We start from the raw sequence: 19,215 nt of genomic DNA, 5'->3' as shown, positions 1-19,215 counted from the left end.
GTGTTTTGTGTTTTCTGCAGAGTGAGTACTCAAGTGACTCTGAGAGCGAGGACAATTTCCTCATGATGCCCCCCAAGGACCACATGGGCCTCAGCGTGTTCTCCATGCTCTGCTGTTTCTGGCCCCTTGGCATCGCAGCTTTCTACCTGTCTCACGAGGTGAGAATCTCTCAAGCACTAACTAATAAGCTGACATCTCTGGTTAAAACAATCAGCCATGTGAGGCCATGCACTGGTGTTTTAAACTGGTGTTCTTTGGCACTAACCTAATCCTAACCGAAACAATGGCAATATGGCAAAAGATCCATATGTCCAACAGATATATAACAATTAAATGCATTAATAATAATAATAATATGAATAAACATATATATGTTATATAGTTATTTAGCCTAATAGCAGCCTATTTATAGTTGCCAATGTAGTATCAGTGCATGTGCATGTATATTGGCTTTAAACGCGGCTCATCCGGCCAGGATTTTTTTGGATGTGCATTGAGTCACATCCAGTGATACTTTTGTTTTTAATTTAAATTAATTCATTAGACAATAAGTTCAGAAAAGGACAATCTGTTCACTAAATCTGTATAAGGACACATGGCTAAACAGTAAATTTTAGCAGCTTACTGTGTACATCAGGCCCACACTGCAGGGAAAAGCCAGTCGTTACGTCACATATTGAGCATTACAAACAATATCCAGGCAAATATCCCTTTACGTTTGTCAATCTTGTGTGGGCAGCAAGGAAAAAACAGGATGGAGAATTCCCCATGCAGTTATACCACACATAAAGGTTTCATAAAGGTGACTATAGCGTGTTGCAGTGTCAGGTGTATTTATAGCTTACTGCAATGCTCTTGAGAAGAGAGAGAGAGATTACTTATAGAAGCCATGCTGAGAGAGAGAGAGAGAGAGAGAGAGAGAGAGAGAGAGAGGTCATTCAAAAGGGAACTGTTCAGAGCAGAAGTTATAATTGCAGTATTTAACACATTTCCCAAATGTATTGGAGTTAGTTTGCCCAAAAATGAAGTTTCTGTCATCTTTTTCTCACCATCATATTGTTCCAAATGCATATGACTTTGTTATCCCCATTGAGCACACAAGGATGCTAGGCAGAATCAGAGTTCCACGATCATCAGACATGAGGATGGAGGGGTGTTGAAGGTGGTATCGAGGCGACAGTCTGGCATGGTGCGAGCTGCAAGGCGATCATCTATGTTCGGCGACTGCAATCAGGCCCTTGAATAACGTATAAAGTAGACTTTCTGGTGCCCCCCTAGGGTAAGATGATGTCCCCCTAGGGAGCTGGTGCCCTACGCAGGCGGCATAATATGCATATAGGGAGCACCGATACTCGGGTGAATTTTACCCCAAAATAAAAATGTTAGGATCATTAAGAGGTTCTCATTGCTGTAATATATCCTGTCATTTGATTATTCTCAATTGTCATCAATTGTCATTCTCATTAGATTCTCAATACTGTAAAGTTTTACTCTTAAAATAAAAATTCTTAAATACAATGTTTTTTTATTTATTTAATCAGCATAAATTGGAGACAGTACAACAGATAATACAATGATGTATATATACTTTACAATTTAAATAATACATTGTTGTTTTTTTCTCATTACAGTAATGAGAAATATATATAACTTTTTTTGCATTAAGATAATGATAATGGGGGCAAATGTGATTAAAAAATATTTAAATCTTGTCCTAAAAATGAATGCAAAATTCATATATATATATAGACACCAATCAGCCACAACATTAAAACCACCTGCCTAATATGCTGTTGGTCCTCCGCGTGCCACCAAAACAGCACCAACCCGCATCTCAGAACAGCATTCTGAGACTATATACTTCTCACCACAATTATACAGAGCGGTTATCTGAGTTACCGTAGACTTTGTCAGTTCGAACCAGTCTGGCCATTCTCTGTTGACCTCTCTCATCAGCAAGGCATTTCTGTCCACAGAACTGCCACTCACTGAATTTTTTTTGTTTTTGGCACCATTCTGAGTAAATTCTAGAGACTGTTGTGTGTGAAAATCCCAGGAGATCAGCAGTTACAGAAATACTTAAACCAGCCCATCTGGCACCAACAATCATGCCACGGTCGAAATCACTGAGATCACATTTTTCCCCATTCTGATGGTTGATGTGAACATTAACTGAAGCCCCTGAGCCGTATCTAAATGATTTTATGCACTGTACTGCTGCCACACGATTGGCTGATTAGATAATTGCATGGATGATTGTTGGTGCCAGATGGGCTGGTTTTGAGTATTTCTGTAACTGCTGATCTCCTGGGATTTCAACACACAACAGTCTGTAGAATTTACTCTAGAATGGTGCCAAAAACAAAAAACATCCAGTGAGCGGCAGTTCAGACAGAGAATGGCCAGACTGGTTCGAACTGACAAAGTCTACGGTAACTCAGATAACCGCTCTGTACAATTGTGATGAGAAGAATATCATCTCAGAATGCTATTCTGAGATGCGGGATGGCGCTGTTTTGGTGGCACGAGGGTGACCTACACAATATTAGGCAGGTGGTTTTAATGTTGTGGCTGATCGGTGTATATATTCACCGAGCACTTTATTAGGAACACTATGGCTATAAGACTATATATATATTATTTTGGGATTAAGCGAATAGTTCACCCAAAAATGAAAATTCTCTTATCATTTACGCACCCTCATGCCATCCCAGATGTGTATGACTTTCTTTCTTCTGCGGAACACAAATGTACAATAATTTCAAATCAGATGATTGCAACACGCTCCAAAAAGTTGGGACAGGCAATTTAAGAGTAAAAATAATTTGACGAGTTGAAATAACAAGGCGATGTGAAACAGGAGATGTTAAACAGGTGAGGCAATCGTGCTATAGTATATAAGGAGCTTCCAAAAACAGCCTAGTCCTTCAAGAGTAAAGATCATTCGAGACTTGTCAGTTTGCCAACAGATGCTTCAGCAAATAATCCAGCACTTTGAGAACAATGTTCCCCAAAGACAAATTGGAAGGATTTTGGGCATTTCACCCTCTACAGTGCACAAAATAGTTAAAAGATTTAAGGAATATGGTTAAATCTCAGTGCGTAAAGGGCAAGACGAAAGCACTTCTGAATGTGCGTGATCTCTGATCCCTCAGATATCACTGTCTTAAAAAACATCATTCATCTGTAATGGATGTCATGAACATGGGCTTGAGATAAACCTTTGTTAGTCAACACCACTCGCCGCTGCATCCACAGATGCAAGCTAAGACTTTATTATTTACAGGAGAAGCCTTACATCAACACTGTCCAGAAGCGCTGCTGACTTCTCTGGGCTCAGTCTCATCATAGATGGAAGGTAGAACAGTGGAACCGTGTTTTTTGGTCCGAAGAGTCCACATTTCAAATAGTTTTTGAAAAACACAGCCATCGTGTTATCTGGGCCAAAGAGGAAAAGGGCCATCCAAGCTGTTATTAGTGTCAGGTCCAAAAGCCAGTGTCTGTATGTGCCAGAGGTGTGTCAGTGCCCATGGCATGGGTAACTCGCACATCTGTGAGAACACCATGAATGCAGACAGATATGTACAAATTTTGGAGCAACACATACTGCCATCCAGCACCATCTTTTCCAAGGACGTCCCTGCATTTTCCAGCAGGACAACTTCAAACCACATACTGCCCGGATTACAAGTGCATGGCTGTATGAGCAGTGAGTGTGGGTGCTAGACTGGCCTGCCTGCAGTCCTGACCTGTCTCCAATTGAGAATGTGTGGCGCATTATGAAGCACTCCATACGGCAATGTAGACCTCATACAATTGTGCAGCTAAAGACCTACATAATGGATGAATGGGGGAAATTCCACTTTCTAAACTTAAACTTGTGTCGACAGTGCCCAAATGCTTAATAAGTGTTATTAGAAGAAATGGTGTTGTTTCACAGTGGTAAACACTTGACTGTCTCAACTTTTTTGGAGCGTGTTGCAATCATCTGATTTGAAATTACTGTACATTAAAACAAAAAGAAGAAAAAAATGAAATTCACAAGGAAAAACATATTATGTGTAGTTGTAGTGCTTTCAATATAGCAAAGGGTGATTATAATTTACAAATCACTTATTTTTGTTTTTATTAGCATTTTTTATACTGTCCCAACTTTTTTGGAATTGGGGTTGTAGATTAAACCACTGGAGTCGTATGGATTACTTTTATGTTTCGTTTATGTGCTTTTTGGAGCTACAAAGGTCTGATCACCCTTCATTTGCACTGTATGGACCTACAGAGAAGAGATATTTTTCTAAAAATCTTCATTTGTGTTCTGCTGAAAAAAGAAAGTCATACACATCTGGGATGGCATGAGGGTAAATCATGAGAGAATTTTCATTTTGGGGTGAACTATCCCTTTAAAAGTGACCTGGACATATTTATGTGAGATTTTTGTATGTTTAAATCACTCTCAGTGTTCATATTTGACTTTGACTTCAGAGGAAATTTATGGCCCTCTCTCTCTTTGTCTGTCTGACTCTATCTGTTTTTCTCCATCTCTCTCTTTCTCTTTCACGCAGCACATCACGACTCAACACCCACAGCTCTGTAATTCTCTACAGAAACCTTTCTCAGCCTGCTCTTAAAATCTAAGCCTACACCAAAATCAATTCTCTAAAATCCATCTACAAAGCCTGTCAACTACAAAAACAGATATTCACATTTTTATCATCATGTAAAAATGTTTGCAATCAATTTTAGTAATGCCAGCTCAGGGACTACTACAATTGAAAATTCACTATAATCGCTAAACTCACACATTTACAGAAATGTTTATTGATCGCACTGGCTCTGTTAATAAAAATTAAGTAATGTCAAAGGTTGGAATTAAAACAGAACAAACACTCAGAATTATTGTTTGTTTAAGCCTAGTGATAGATTTTATGATATTGCTATCTATCTGTGTTAAAATATGTTAAAGATGAAGCCAAACACAATTTCAAAATAATGCAAAATAATAATCTCATTCCATTGCTTGGACAAACAGGAAGTTCTGCCCTAAACTCATGCCATCGGTTGTCACGCCCAGTCAGGCAGCTCAAACAGATGTTGTTGCAATTCCTGCTATAGTGGCACAGACATTATACACTTAAATGCCTGTAGACAAGGACTATATACAGAGTAGGTTTTAGGTTATTAGGCTCTAATAACACTGTGTAACAAATTTTTATTTATTTTTTTCCTGGGTAGTAAGTGTTATTTCCTAATTGCTTATGCCTCAAAAGTATAGAAAATGGCTATTATTCCCCACAAACTTTGCTTTTGTGACCAGGACAGTGATATTTTGAAATTTACCTATTTCCAATAAGAAAACGGGCAAATTTGTGTCTTTTCGTTCATATAAGGTCAGAAAAAACAACATATGAATCCAAATTAACATGTATATATACTAAAGTAATATTCAAAGCCGTGCTGGTCCATAATGGTAACAAGTACCTATCTCCTCCCCTGGCTCACTCGGTGCACCTCAAAGAGGATTACAACAGCATCAAGACCTTGCTGGATGCCTTGAAGTATGATGAGTACAGCTGGGAGGTCATAGGTGGCTTCAAAATGGTGGCATTCCTGATGGGTCTCCAAGGAGGTTTTACCAAGTTTCCCTGTTATCTTTGCCTTTGGGACGGCCGGGACACCAAGGCACACTACCACAGGCGGGACTGGCCACAGCAGACCTAGTTCTCTATGGGGAGGAACAACGTTAAGTGGGATCCACTGGTGGACCCCCGGAAGGTGCTGATGCCACCACTGCACATCAAATTGGGCCTTATGAATCAATTTGTCAGAGCTCTAGATAAAGATTCAGCAGCCTTCAAGTACCTTCAAGACTTCTTCCCTAAGCTGTCTGAGGCAAAGGTCAAAGCTGGTGTCTTCGTCAGACCACAGATAAAGAAGGATTTTGGATTCATATGTTGTTTTTTTCTGACTTTATGTGAACGAAAAGACACAAATTCGCCTGTTTTCTCATTGGAAATAGATACATTTCAAAATATCACTGTCCTGGTCACAAAAGCAAAGTTTGTGGGGAATAATAGCCATTTTCTACACTTTTGAGGCATAAGCAATTAGGAATTAATTGTATTTATTATTTTTATTCATCATACATTTTGCATATATACAGTGAAATTATTTTTTTCACAAATCCCAGCTAAGCTGGAGTTAGAGCACAGAGTCAGCCATGATACAGCACCCCTGGAGCAGATAGGGTCAGGGGTCTTGCTCAAGGGCCCAACAGTGGTGTCTTGAACCCCTAACCTTCTGATCAATAACCCAGAGCCTTAACCACTGAGCCACCACTGCATCACAGTATTCAACTTGATTTCAGAGGTGAAGGAGAAAATTTGAAAATAAGATTGCAGAGCTTTTAATTTGGGGCTTCAATTGATGCTGTCCTTTTGAGTAATTACTCAGCAATCAATAGAACACAAGTTACACAAGCGGACCGAACCAAATGTAGGCGCACCGAACCAAATCAAGAACTTCAGTAAAACTGTTGGAGAAAACCTCACAAGAAAGTAGTTCATTTATACTGTATTCAAATGCAATTATGTTTCTCTATAATAAAAATTAATAAAACAATAAAACAATTTAGTAAAAATGTTTCTGAACACATTACATGTGTCATTAGCGAGAGCTATCTTTGTGACAGAGCAAAATGAACAGGTTTTCAATGGTAAACACTATTATTATTTTTTCTGGTTGCCCCATCTCTACAATATTATTATTATTTTTTTTTTATCCTTGACACTCAAGGCTTAATGAAAATGTTTTTAAATTGCTCTTTTTATGGTTATTAAAATGCTGTAGTTCCAAATAAGGAGTTGTGTGTGAATGTGTGCTGTAGGCACAGTGTAATGCAGTTTGAACGATCATGTATTATGCATCTAGTGTCACTATGAGGCTTTTCATCTGCTCGCTGGGTTTGGCGAGAAGCTAATGGATGGGCAATGTGAAAGTCATCCGGCATTGGGATGTGTCTTTTAGGGAGGCCAACAGCTTTGAATAGCTTCTTTATTTCTCTCTTTATTGGTTTAATTTTTTAAAAGGTTTTTGCTGTCTGCTGATGTAATTGTATAGCAATTTAACTTGGCTTGACTACACAATATATACTGTAGATCTTTAAAAATGTTTGGTAGTTAATTGTTTTAGATCTGTCTGACTGGAAACAGAGACTGAAGCACATATCGTGACGATTTTAAATAAAAGTACTGCTGCTCTAAGCTGCAGCTTTCTTTGAAAAATGTCTTTTCTTGGTCTTATCAATTTCCCAAATACCTTTTCATTTTTATGGCAAAGTTCTTGCAAAGGAACAGATTTATTGTTTTCATTGGGCAGACTGTTGCTGCACAGACTCTGCTCAGAAAATCAATATGAAGAATGTTGACGCCTTTAAATTACCCTTTTTATTGTTAGTCATTTACTTTTCATCTTCCCTCAATGATCCTGTACTCAAACAATACTCAGTTTAATATTTCGGTTATATATTGTGTCATATAAGTTTGTGATTTTATTCCACTTACCTGGACACTGCCTGTGATCACTCGGAGATATTCACCAGCAGAGCCAGAGTCATAACGGCATAATGGAGTCATAATATTATGTTATTCGTTTAAACATTTATAACTGAGATATTACTTGCTTTGAGGAAGATAAACAACACTCTTAATTACATATTTTAATATGATTATTCAAGTGTTTTTCCGCTTAATGTTTGTATTGTACTACACATCGATTTAGGAGGTGAAACTCGAGAAATTATGGATCTGAGATCAATTGAAGAAGCTTATTTTTATATTACAATCTACTGCGTCAGTGTACAATGCAAGTGAACCGTAATATTACAATAGTAGGTCTAAGCACTGCAAATAGTAAGACTGTATAAAAACACAAAACAAGGATTCAATAATGATGAGGATTAAATTATTATTATTAAACTTTAAAAATTATTAAACATAAAAATAATATGCAGAAATCTGCCATATAAGAATTACATTATTAAACCTTTTCTTTTATCATTGACATCGGCAGTCAAGTTATATTAAATAAATAAAATTCTCTCATCATTTACTCACCCTCATGCCATCCCAAGTGTGTATGACTTTCTTTCTTCACCTGGACACATTTGAAGAAAAATAGAAAAATATCTTAGCTCAGTAGGTCCTTAAAATGCAAGCAGATGATGATCCGACGTTTGAAGCTCCAAAAATCAACGACAGTCATCCGTCATCGTCACGACGTCATCCATACGACTCCAGCAGTTAAATTAATGTCTTCTAAAGCGACACGATCGCTTTTGGTGCGAAAAAAAGATCAATGTTTAAATACTTTTTAACTATAAACCATCGCTTCCATTAAGCTTCACGAGAGGGTGGAGACCCTGTGGTATTCGTGTTTCCATGATACAGATGTAATCTCACGTTCTCATCTCGGTTGAGACATCCAGAATAAGCACACAAATGCAATACTGTGAGTAAAGAAACAGATACAAATACAGATCTAAACCAAAACCAACCAAGCTACTGTACAGTGTTCCTCCTACTCAGTTGTAAACAGTGCATTCGGCCCAAATCTGACCTGACAGCTGATAAAATCTGATAAAAATAATTATTGTAGGCTTTCCGTAGTGAATCGGAGTAAGACAAGAACAGGCTTTTGAACATGGATTTTTATGTACTCACTCAATAATTAACTTTTGTTTTTTGTCACCAAAAAAACCTTACATGGTGCAGCTTTAACATATCTAAACTTATTGTAAAGTGTTATCAATATACTTTTACCCCAAAAATATTTAAAATATGTTTTTCTTTTGTTCATTTTAAATTACACTACTATTTATTATAACAAAACTATGTTGCGGATATTTACAGTATATTTACCTTTACATTGTCATATAAACAGCCAGTCAGTAATTAGACTAATTTAAGCATCTCTTGCTTACAAATTTGCATTGTACTGTAACATTGCTGTCAAAAAGTACAAATAACAGAGTAACGGTTCCTGACTTATTTTGAGTCAAATATAATAAATAGCAGTTTAGTTGAGTGAGTGAGTAATCCGAGCTGATACAGTGAGGAAGTGTGTTGTCTGACTAATTCAGTTCATGATTCAGACCAATGACTCTGTGAGTCTGTGTCTGTGAACTGGACAGTACATTGCGCTGTATGTTTGTTCTAGAGTGTTTTTGATAAACATAGTAGGTGGATGGATGGATGCATGAATGGATGATTTTTTTCCCCATGGCGCTGCATTATGCCGCTCCTGGAGAGCTTTGCAGGAAACACTGTCTCATCAGATATGTTACTATCAAATGGTCATTTTGGACAATGTCTCCTCATTAGACCCTAAACCCTGAGTAATTAAATAAGGGAGGCCAGCGAATGCTCTTCCTTTTCTGTTCTTAAACTGAACTATCCAACAATCTGTTTTTGCTAAGCTGTTGTGCATAATCTGATTGGTTGTTTTTAGAGCGTGCCCTCACACAAACAGGATAAGCTCCTTATATAATGGTTTGGCAAGGGAGAGTGTGAGTGTGGGCCTTGTCAAACATAAGCTTTGAATAAAATACCTTTTTGCACAATGGGTGGATGCACTGAAAAAAGGGGTTTTCATTTCGTCAGCCATGCCGTGGGTGCTTTGTGTGCTGATCCCCACAGAGATGCACTCAAGCCCACTTCACACGTCAATATGTATTTCTGCTGTAGTTATGAAGATTGTGCAGGAATGTCACACATTCATATTTTATGAATTATATTCTGCACAGTATGATCTGATCTAATCATACATACAGCAACCTGTGTGGTTGTTGTTACTCAGTTGGGTTTATTTAATTTTCCTGAGTGTCTTTAGTATTATTTGATGGTAATTAAGTAGGCATGTTTAAGATGAAGCAGTAATTACTAAGTATAGTCCTTCATCTGCATAGAACCATTGGGCTGATAATGATGCTTGCACACTGACATTATTACTGCATATTAATGTTCAGGTCAGAACTGTAACCTTGGTTCCCTGAAGGGAAGGAACGATACGCTTCGTCAGGAGTGATGATTTCTGATGCACTTTAGACGCCAATCTATTAACAGAGGACGCTTGATGCTCTGCTCCCGATACACATGTCAATGCTGACATATAAAGCAGAGCACAGTGCCATTTAATCCCAAGTTTTTGACTGAAGGGAAGAGAGCACATCTCTCGGTCCCTTAACAACGAGAAATCAGTATGGCGAGCATACACAATGACTCGTTCCCTCCTTTCAGCGAACCAGGGTTACAGTCATAACCAGAAGGTTCCCTTTCAATTCGGTCACTTCAATGCTATGTCAGTAAATGATGCTATGGGAAAATGTATACCATCGCACCGTGCTTCAGATTTACATGAACAAGCAATGCCTACTAGTCATTATGGTAATTAAAAAGACGTTGACTTAGTCCCCCCTTCATATTGAACAATACAAAGGAAAAGAGAGAAACGTCTCGGTTACAGATGTAACTTTGCAGGAAACTCTGCCTCATGAAATATGTTACTGGGAACGAGACATTGAACACTATGTGACAACGTCCGAGTGTTACATGGTCTGAAACCCTTATACAATCATGGCATTTTATTGGCTGATGCCACTTAAGCAATGCCCCTAGGGAGCTATGTCATGGGCTCCATAAAGGCGCTCGCTTTTGCGCCATCGAGTCAGATTTTCTGCAAGAGGCACAAGCCTATACAGTTACTAGAGAGTACGGCCAGCTACACAGCATCTCGTTCCCACTCAGGGAACCAAGGTTATGCTCCTAACCAAGACATTCCCTCTCATAGGAAGTCTAAGCTGCGTTTGAACGCTATGGAAACTATATACATTCACGCCATGCGAACAATAGCTGCCAACTGTCTAAGCCCATGCGGCAAGCATACAGTGGTGCACAAGTGAGCTAAAGCATCTGAATAAAAGAAATTATGGATTTACTCCTGTTCCAACAGAGACAATCTGGGAAGCAGGAGTCAAACCCTCATCCAGATTATAAAATCTAACAAATGTATGTGGAGAGGACCACCTTGCAGCTATACAAATGTCCTCCAAGGATGCACCTCTAGCCAAAGCCCATGAGGGTGCCATGCCCCTCGTATAATAGGCTTGAATACCTGAAGGCGAAGGTAAACCGCGTGCTTCATAAGCACTCAAAAGTGCATCAATAATCCAATGAGACAGTCTTTGCTTGGACACCGAAACACCTCTGTTGCAACCACCAAAGCACACAAACAACTGCTCTGACTTACCCCATTGGCTAGTACGGTCAACATACACTCGCAGAGCCTGAACTGGGCAAAGCATATGTAACCTTTCATGCTCCTTTGACTTAAATGGGGGAGGAGAGAAGGACTGTAAATTAATGGTCTTCAAGTGAAATGAGGTAGAAATAACCTTGGGCAAATAGCCCAAACGAGGTCTTAACACGACTTCTGAACGCCCAGGTGCAAAATCAACACACAAGGGATTGATCGACAGAGCATTCAAATCTCTCTTAAACGATACCAATGCCACTTGCATGGACATTTTAAGAGTCCAAAACTTACCAATAACTGTTGTCAAGGGCTCGAACGGGGCAACCGAACGCAGATAGGACGAAAGGTCTAACCTGTGTACCCCATAAAACGAGAGACAAGAGAAAGCCTACAAACAGGGACTCCATTGATAACCGCATGTTCAGCCACTATAGTGGCAACATAGATTTTAAGCATTGCCGGTGTAACCCAGGCCCGAAATGCTCCTGCAAAAAAATTCCAGCACTGTACCGACATGGTAGTGAACTGGATTTAAACGTATATAGCCTTCTTGTTGATGGAGCTCTAGCATTTAGAATTGTATCAACCAGGGGTTAAATTGTGCCGATACGGTCTGGAGCGGCATTCCGGCACCTTCGATTCCAAAAATAAATAAAAAATGCTTGTTTGTCAATCCATCCCATTTATTGTATTCTCTGTTGCGGTTTTTGTTTGATCCATTTGACACATTCCATCTCTATTTAGCAAACGTGCTTGTTAAAAAATATTTCAAGTTAATTATGCTTCGCTCAAGTCAGTTGCGGGCTTGTAGAGGCAGCATATACAAGAGCAGCACGAGACCACATGCCCCCACATATAGACGCGTGTTCCGCTTCTGTACTGCGCCGTGGTCTGATCTCTGTTTAAAAGAATGGCATCAACTGCTCACCCATTTCTTCTTAGATACACTGATATGCAGTAATGATTTTGCTTAGATGTTACAAATTTGTATACACGAAGGGTGAAGGGTTTTGAATCCGAAATCACTCACATCCAAAGCAACAATAACATTGATCAATATATCATACAACTTGAGATCAAAAGACCACTCGACCAACACACTGTAAAAGTTTTCACTGTTATTTGTATTATATTTATCTGTTCTCCATTTTTGTTGATTCAGTATTTTTTTTTTCTTTTGTAGCAAATGTACAGTGGGATTCACTAGTGAAAATGCTTCTTCATGCCACAGTGAAGAATTTTAAACTCTTTTATAATTTAATGCAACAGTTTTCATTACAATATGAGTAAAATTAATTTGTGTAGAAGGTGTTTGTTTCCCCCGTTAAGAACAATGTGCATTTACTTTTAAATTGTAACATAATTAGATTTAAGTTTAGCATGTTCTATAACAGGGATGGGCAACTATTTTGGTAAAGGGGCCACATCGGGCTTTAAGTAGTGCATAGGGGTGCACATTGTATTCCTTTTGAGATACAATGTTCCGCATTGATTTGGTTTTTGTATCTTTTAAGCCCAGAAATAGTTGTGTACTCAATTTTCTGAAGTGTATATGTGACTAATGGGACTATTCTGCAATTGCCTAAAGTATTGTATTGCTCTACAAAGGTAGATACTTTTCTATCAGGCATTAAAAAACTGTATAAAGGCTGAGCTTATTATAAATTATTTATTTTACCATCTCTACTTCCCTGTTAATTTATTATTCAATTTATCACTCTCTACATCTGTTCAAATAAAACAAATAAAATAAAAAAAATATGTTTGTTTTTAAATGTTTGTTGCAAAGCGGGCGAGTTTACTTATTTTATTCTCAAAGCATTACCTGTTTACATGCTAAAAGGGTCATGATGCGGGTCTCGTCAATGGTTTTACTTTCGATTCAGCACACAGCTGAATAAAACAGGCTGCATGACTATGATAAATGATTACTGCAAGTGTTAGATTAACATACAGGTGCGAAGGGACTTCAACATTTCTAAATTGCACAAATTAAAAATACATATACATATATGTCTCTCGCTTGCATTTGCTTGCGTCAATGATTACCCCTCCGCGTGTCAATGATGCCGAGATCTACTTTTATATTTAATTTCATCACTGAGAAGGTTTACCTTTAGATTTGTTTCACAATCTGTGGATTTTATGTCCATTCTCTGGGTATCAGACCCTGTCTGGACAGGAGAACCGCCCCTTAATTCAACTGGCCCGGAACATATACGGCTTGTGGACAGTACCTTGTTCTGTGCCCACAGAAGGATGCGATGTGCCAGTCTCAGCATGGCACGAGCAGCACCGTGAACATCTCCAGACAGTGTATGTGTCAATTTAGCCAAATTTTTCTGTCTGCACGGACTATGTGCGGACAAACGCGCATGCGCAAGGTAGACTGTTGAGATAGAAGGGTCCACTAGGTGGCAATATGCACAGTTGGGCTGTAGTCAAGCAGTAGTCAAAGAACATATCCTTCTCAATCGTTTTGTTGTTGTTGTTCTTGTTTCCTCTAATGGCGGATCCTTAGTTTTTCTTCTTTTTTTATCCTTCAGAGTGGATGTCCTGTAAATGACACAACATTGTGTTGCCCTCTAACATCTGGTAGTGTATAACAAAGCAATTGTATTGCTCGTGTCGAACCCGTCCATTCGCGCTCATCCTCGTGAGGTATAATTTCAAAGCTGTGCGCACACAACTGTGCGTGAGACAGAACACGCAAATTGAAGTATGCCTGGGCCTTAAGTTTACTCGCTCTTGTCCAGACTCTCTGAGTGAGCTAACACTTACCAATCATTGAGATAACTCAAAACGCGGATGTCTTGAAGCCTCAAGTGTGTCAGAGCTGCATCCATGCATTTCGTGAAAGAGCATGGTGCCAGAGTAAGTTTTAGACACGTTTCAACACCTGGTTTATGCTCTTGTGGTGCTGCACCTAGCTTTTACAGCGCAGGGATGAGTTTGGTATGAACTGCCCCCCAGAGGGTGAGAATTAAGCTATGTGGACTTAACTGCCCTTTATCCGAACGGAAGGATGCAAAATTGGTTCGCTTTGCCCCCAAAAGTGAATCTGAGAAAGCGCCTGTGCTTCAGCACAATCTGAATATGGAAATAAGTGTCCTTATTTTCTCCCCTTTTTCTCCCCAATTTGGAATGCCCGATTCTCAATGCACTCTAAGTCCTCGTGGTGGCGTACTGACTTGCCTCAATCTGGGTGGCAGAGGACAAATCTCAGTTGCCTCCACATCTGAGACCATCAACCTGTGCATCTTATCACGTGGCTTGTTGACCGCGGCAACAACACACAACTTACCACGTGCCCCACCGAGAGCGAACCACATTATGGCAACCACGAGGAGGTTACCCCATGTGACTCTACCCTCCCTAGCAACCGGGCCAATTTGGTTGCTTAGGAGACCTGGCTGGAGTCACTCAGCACGCCCTGGGATTCGAACTTGCAAACTCCAGGGGTGGTAGTCAGCGTCTTTACTCACTGAGCTACCCAGGCCCCTGGAAATAAGTGTCCTTCAAATCTATTGTCACAAATCAGTCCCCTGGCTTTATTTGTGACATTATTTGTTTCTGGGTCAACATTCTGAATTGACATTTCATTAGATTGGAATTCAAATGTCTCAAATCCAGAATGGTACGCAAGCCGCTGTGATATAACCATGATCTATCGTTCGAATTACCCATTTCAAAATGTTTTGCAACTGCTGCCAAGCCGCCAGACAGGCAGACAGAGGAATTAATGCATAGCTCTCTCCTGTAGTGCAACATGTAACCACTAGATGGTGCTCTCGGCTTACTTTTGGTGACTGTAATCAGAAGCACAGCGGAAGGAGACCCCTGTGCCTTCGCTACTGCGGCCGATTGAATGAAAGTAAATAATGTTTTGCCTGTTTTATATCCAGGCATGTATAAAAAAAACCTTCTTTTCTACAATCTTCCCTGGCATTTTGAATGGGGAAGAATGTAGGGAGAATTGCCTTTATTATATCTATGCATGTATAAAAGTCACCCTGAAGTGTGCATACAGCAGGGACGCTCATGGAATAAAACATCTTCCCTGGCATGTTGAACATTTACAGGTGCATCTCAATAAATTAGAATGTCGTGGAAAAGTTCATTTATTTCAGTAATTCAACTCAAATTGTGAAACTCGTGTATTAAATAAATTCAATGCACACAGACTGAAGTAGTTTAAGTCTTTGGTTCTTTTAATTGTGATGATTTTGGCTCACATTTAACAAAAACCCACCAATTCACTATCTCAAAAAATTTGAATATGGTGACATGCCAATCAGCTAATCAACTCAAAACACCTGCAAAGGTTTCCTGAGCCTTCAAAATGGTCTCTCAGTTTGGTTCACTAGGCTACACAATCATGGAGTAAGACTGCTGATCTGACAGTTGTCCAGAAGACAATCATTGACACCCTTCACAAGGAGGGTAAGCCACAAACATTCATTGCCAAAGAAGCTGGCTGTTCACAGAGTGTTGTATCCAAGTATGTTAACAGAAAGTTGAGTGGAAGGAAAAAGTGTGGAAGAAAAAGATGCACAACCAACCGAGAGAACCGCAGCCTTATGAGGATTGTCAAGCAAAATCGATTCAAGAATTTGGGTGAACTTCACAAGGAATGGACTGAGGCTGGGGTCAAGGCATCAAGAGCCACCACACACAGACGTGTCAAGGAATTTGGCTACAGTTGTCGTATTCCTCTTGTTAAGCCACTCCTGAACCACAGACAACGTCAGAGGCGTCTTACCTGGGCTAAGGAGAAGAAGAACTGGACTGTTGCCCAGTGGTCCAAAGTCCTCTTTTCAGATGAGAGCAAGTTTTGTATTTCATTTGGAAACCAAGGTCCTAGAGTCTGGAGGAAGGGTGGAGAAGCTCATAGCCCAAGTTGCTTGAAGTCCAGTGTTAAGTTTCCACAGTCTGTGATGATTTGGGGTGCAATGCCATCTGCTGGTGTTGGTCCATTGTGTTTTTTGAAAACCAAAGTCACTGCACCCGTTTACCAATAAATTTTGGAGCACTTCATGCTTCTTTCTGCTGACCAGCTTTTTAAAGATGCTGATTTCATTTTCCAGCAGGATTTGGCACCTGCCCACACTGCCAAAAGCACCAAAAGTTGGTTAAATGACCATGGTGTTGGTGTGCTTGACTGGCCAGCAAACTCACCAGACCTGAACCCCATAGAGAATCTATGGGGTATTGTCAAGAGGAAAATGAGAAACAAGAGACCAAAAAATTAAAGCAAAAGGAGCCCCTACCAAGTATTGAGTAAATATACAGTAAATGAACATACTTTCCAGAAGGCCAACAATTCACTAAAAATGTTTTTTTTATTGGTCTTATGATGTATTCTAATTTTTTGAGATAGTGAATTGGTTTTTGATAAATGTGAGCCAAAATCATCACATTTAAAAGAACCAAAGACTTAAACTACTTCAGTCTGTGTGCATTGAATTTATTTAATACACGAGTTTCACAATTTGAGTTGAATTACTGAAATAAATGAACTTTTCCACGACATTCTAATTTATTGAGATGCACCTGTACATTTGCATTTATTCATTTGGCAGATGCTTTTATCCAAAGCGACTTACAAAAGAGGAATAATACATCATGAGCGATTCATCTTAAGGAGACAGTAGTCCAAACAGTGCTGTATTACAAAGTTTCACTAGCATCAGCATAGTAGTATCCAAGACAGATTAGAGTGCAACAAGTATATACACTACCGGTCAAAAGTTTTGAAACACTTACATATTCTTTATTATAATTTTTTTCTTCACATTTTAGAATAATAGTAAAGTCATCAAAACTGTGGAATAACATAAATGGAACTATGGGAATTATGTTGTGACTAAACAAAATCCAAAATAATCAAAACTGTGTTATATTTTAGCATCTTCAAAGTAGTCACCCTTTGCCTAGAATTTTCAGACATGTACTCTTGACATTTTCTCAACCAACTTCTTGAGGTATCACCCTGGGATGCTTTTTAAACAGTATTGAAGGAGTTCCCATCTATGTTGGGCACTTATTGGCTGCTTTTCCAGTCTAGTTATGACAAGTGACTGAACAAGAAGTTGTGTGGCATGTTCAGAGAGGAAGGGTCTTATTTTCCTGATATCGAAGAGTGTAAATCTACATGATCGTGCTGTCTTTGAGATGTGGTCTGTGAAATTGAGTTGCTTATCGATGGTTACCCCTAGATTTCTGACCGTATTGTAAGGCGTTACTGTAGTTGAACCCAGCTGAATGGTGATGATGTGTTCAGCAGCAGGGTTGGCTGGAAAGACGAGGAGCTCAGTCTTCGCTGGGTTAAGTTGCAGGTGGGGTTCCTTCATCCAGGCTGAGATGTCTGCCAAATAGGCCGAGATTTGAGAAGTCACCATGGTGTCATTGGGCTGGAAAGACAAGTAGAGTTGTGAATCATCAGCGTAGCAGTGGTAAGAGAAACCATGTGCCTGAATGATGGGTCCCAGTGATGTTGTGTATATAGAGAAGAGATGTGGCCCAAGCACTGAGCCCTGAGGTACCCCAGTAAGTAGCTGATGTGACTTGGACACCTCAACTCTCCAGGCTAGCTTGAAGGACCTACCTGAGAGATATGAATTAAACCAGTCAAGCACAGTTCATGTGATGCCCAGAATAGAGAGGGTGGCGAGTAGGATCTGATGGTTGACTGTGTCAAAGGCTGCAGAAAGGTCCAGTAGAATCAGTATGGATGATCTGGATCCAGCTCTCGCCTGTCTCAGCGATTCAGTGACAGACAGCAGGGCAGTCTCGGTGGAATGTCCACATATGAGGCATGACTGATTGTCATCCAGCAGCTTGTTCTGCGAGAAATAGGCAGAGATCTGATTGAAAACTGCCCTTTCAAGTGTTTTTGCCATGAATGGGATCGAAGCTGGTCTGTAGTGTTCTACTTGTATGGGGTTAAGTGCAGGTTTTTTAAGAAGTGGGGTTACTTGAGCCTGCTCAAATGTAGTTGGAAAATGCCTGTAAGTAGAGATGTGTTAATTATGTGTGTGAGTGCAGGTAGGATGGACGGGGAGATGGCTTGGAGAAGGTGGGAAGGAATGGGGTCAAGGGGACAGGTGGTGGGGTGGTTGGAGAGGAGGAGTTTAGAGACCTCAGTGTCAGTCAGAGGAGAGAGCATAGAGATAGAAGAGCTGCATACAGGAGGCGGGTGTTTGAGAGGGTGTGGTGCTGAGAATGTATTGCTGATGGCTGCAAACTTATTAGTAAAAAATGTGGCGAAGACATCTGCTGTCAGTGAAGTGTCAGGCGGTGGAGGGGTGGACAGAGTTGAATGTTCTATATAAGCTGCGAGTGTCTGTGGTGCTGTTGATCTTGTCCTGGAAATAGGAAGTTTTTGCAGATTTAATGTTATCTGAAAAAAGATGCAAGTAGAGACTGATACTTACCCAGATCTGCTGGATCTTTAGATTTCTGCCATCTCCTCTCAGCCACCCTGAGGTCAGTCCGATGTTCACGAAGAACGTCAGAGAGCCAGGGGCTGGGTGGTGTCATACATGCTGGCCTAGAGGAGAGAGGACAGATGCTGTCTAGACAGGTTATTAAAGTAGATCCTAGTGTGTCTGTTTTTACATCTAGGGTGGAAAATAAGTGTTGTGTGGGAAGAGAGGTAGAGAGGCATGTGGGTGAAAGAGAATGGAGGTTATGGCAAAAGGAAGCCAAAGGCGGAGTCTGTTTTAATATAGAGGGGAGAGTCATGTTGAACTGAACAAAGTAGTGATCAGAGACATGTAAAAGAGTAACAAGAATATTCATGTTAGTACAGTTACGTGTAAAAATGAGGTCCAGCTGGTTGCCCGATCTGTGAGTTGCTGTAGAGCTTAGTCCTTCCAAGTCAAACAAAGCCAGAAGAGCATGAAG

The 19,215-nt window shown here is 39.9% G+C and overlaps 1 protein-coding gene across 2 annotated transcripts in view; it reads left to right on the top strand.

The window, feature by feature from the left end:
• Positions 1-19,215, top strand: part of LOC127413712 (synapse differentiation-inducing gene protein 1-like) — a 71,657-nt gene that overhangs the window by 26,406 nt on the left and 26,036 nt on the right. For both annotated transcript variants that reach the window (XM_051651073.1, XM_051651074.1), the window contains exon 3: positions 21-158. In XM_051651073.1, the coding sequence (XP_051507033.1) occupies positions 21-158 (138 nt within the window). The remainder of the gene's footprint in view (positions 1-20; positions 159-19,215) is intronic.

This window comes from Myxocyprinus asiaticus, chromosome 23, assembly GCF_019703515.2.
Source record: "Myxocyprinus asiaticus isolate MX2 ecotype Aquarium Trade chromosome 23, UBuf_Myxa_2, whole genome shotgun sequence".
In the NCBI taxonomy this organism is placed as follows: domain Eukaryota; kingdom Metazoa; phylum Chordata; class Actinopteri; order Cypriniformes; family Catostomidae; genus Myxocyprinus; species Myxocyprinus asiaticus.
Note: the sequence above shows the minus strand (reverse complement) of the source record. Positions and strands in the feature narration are given on the sequence as shown.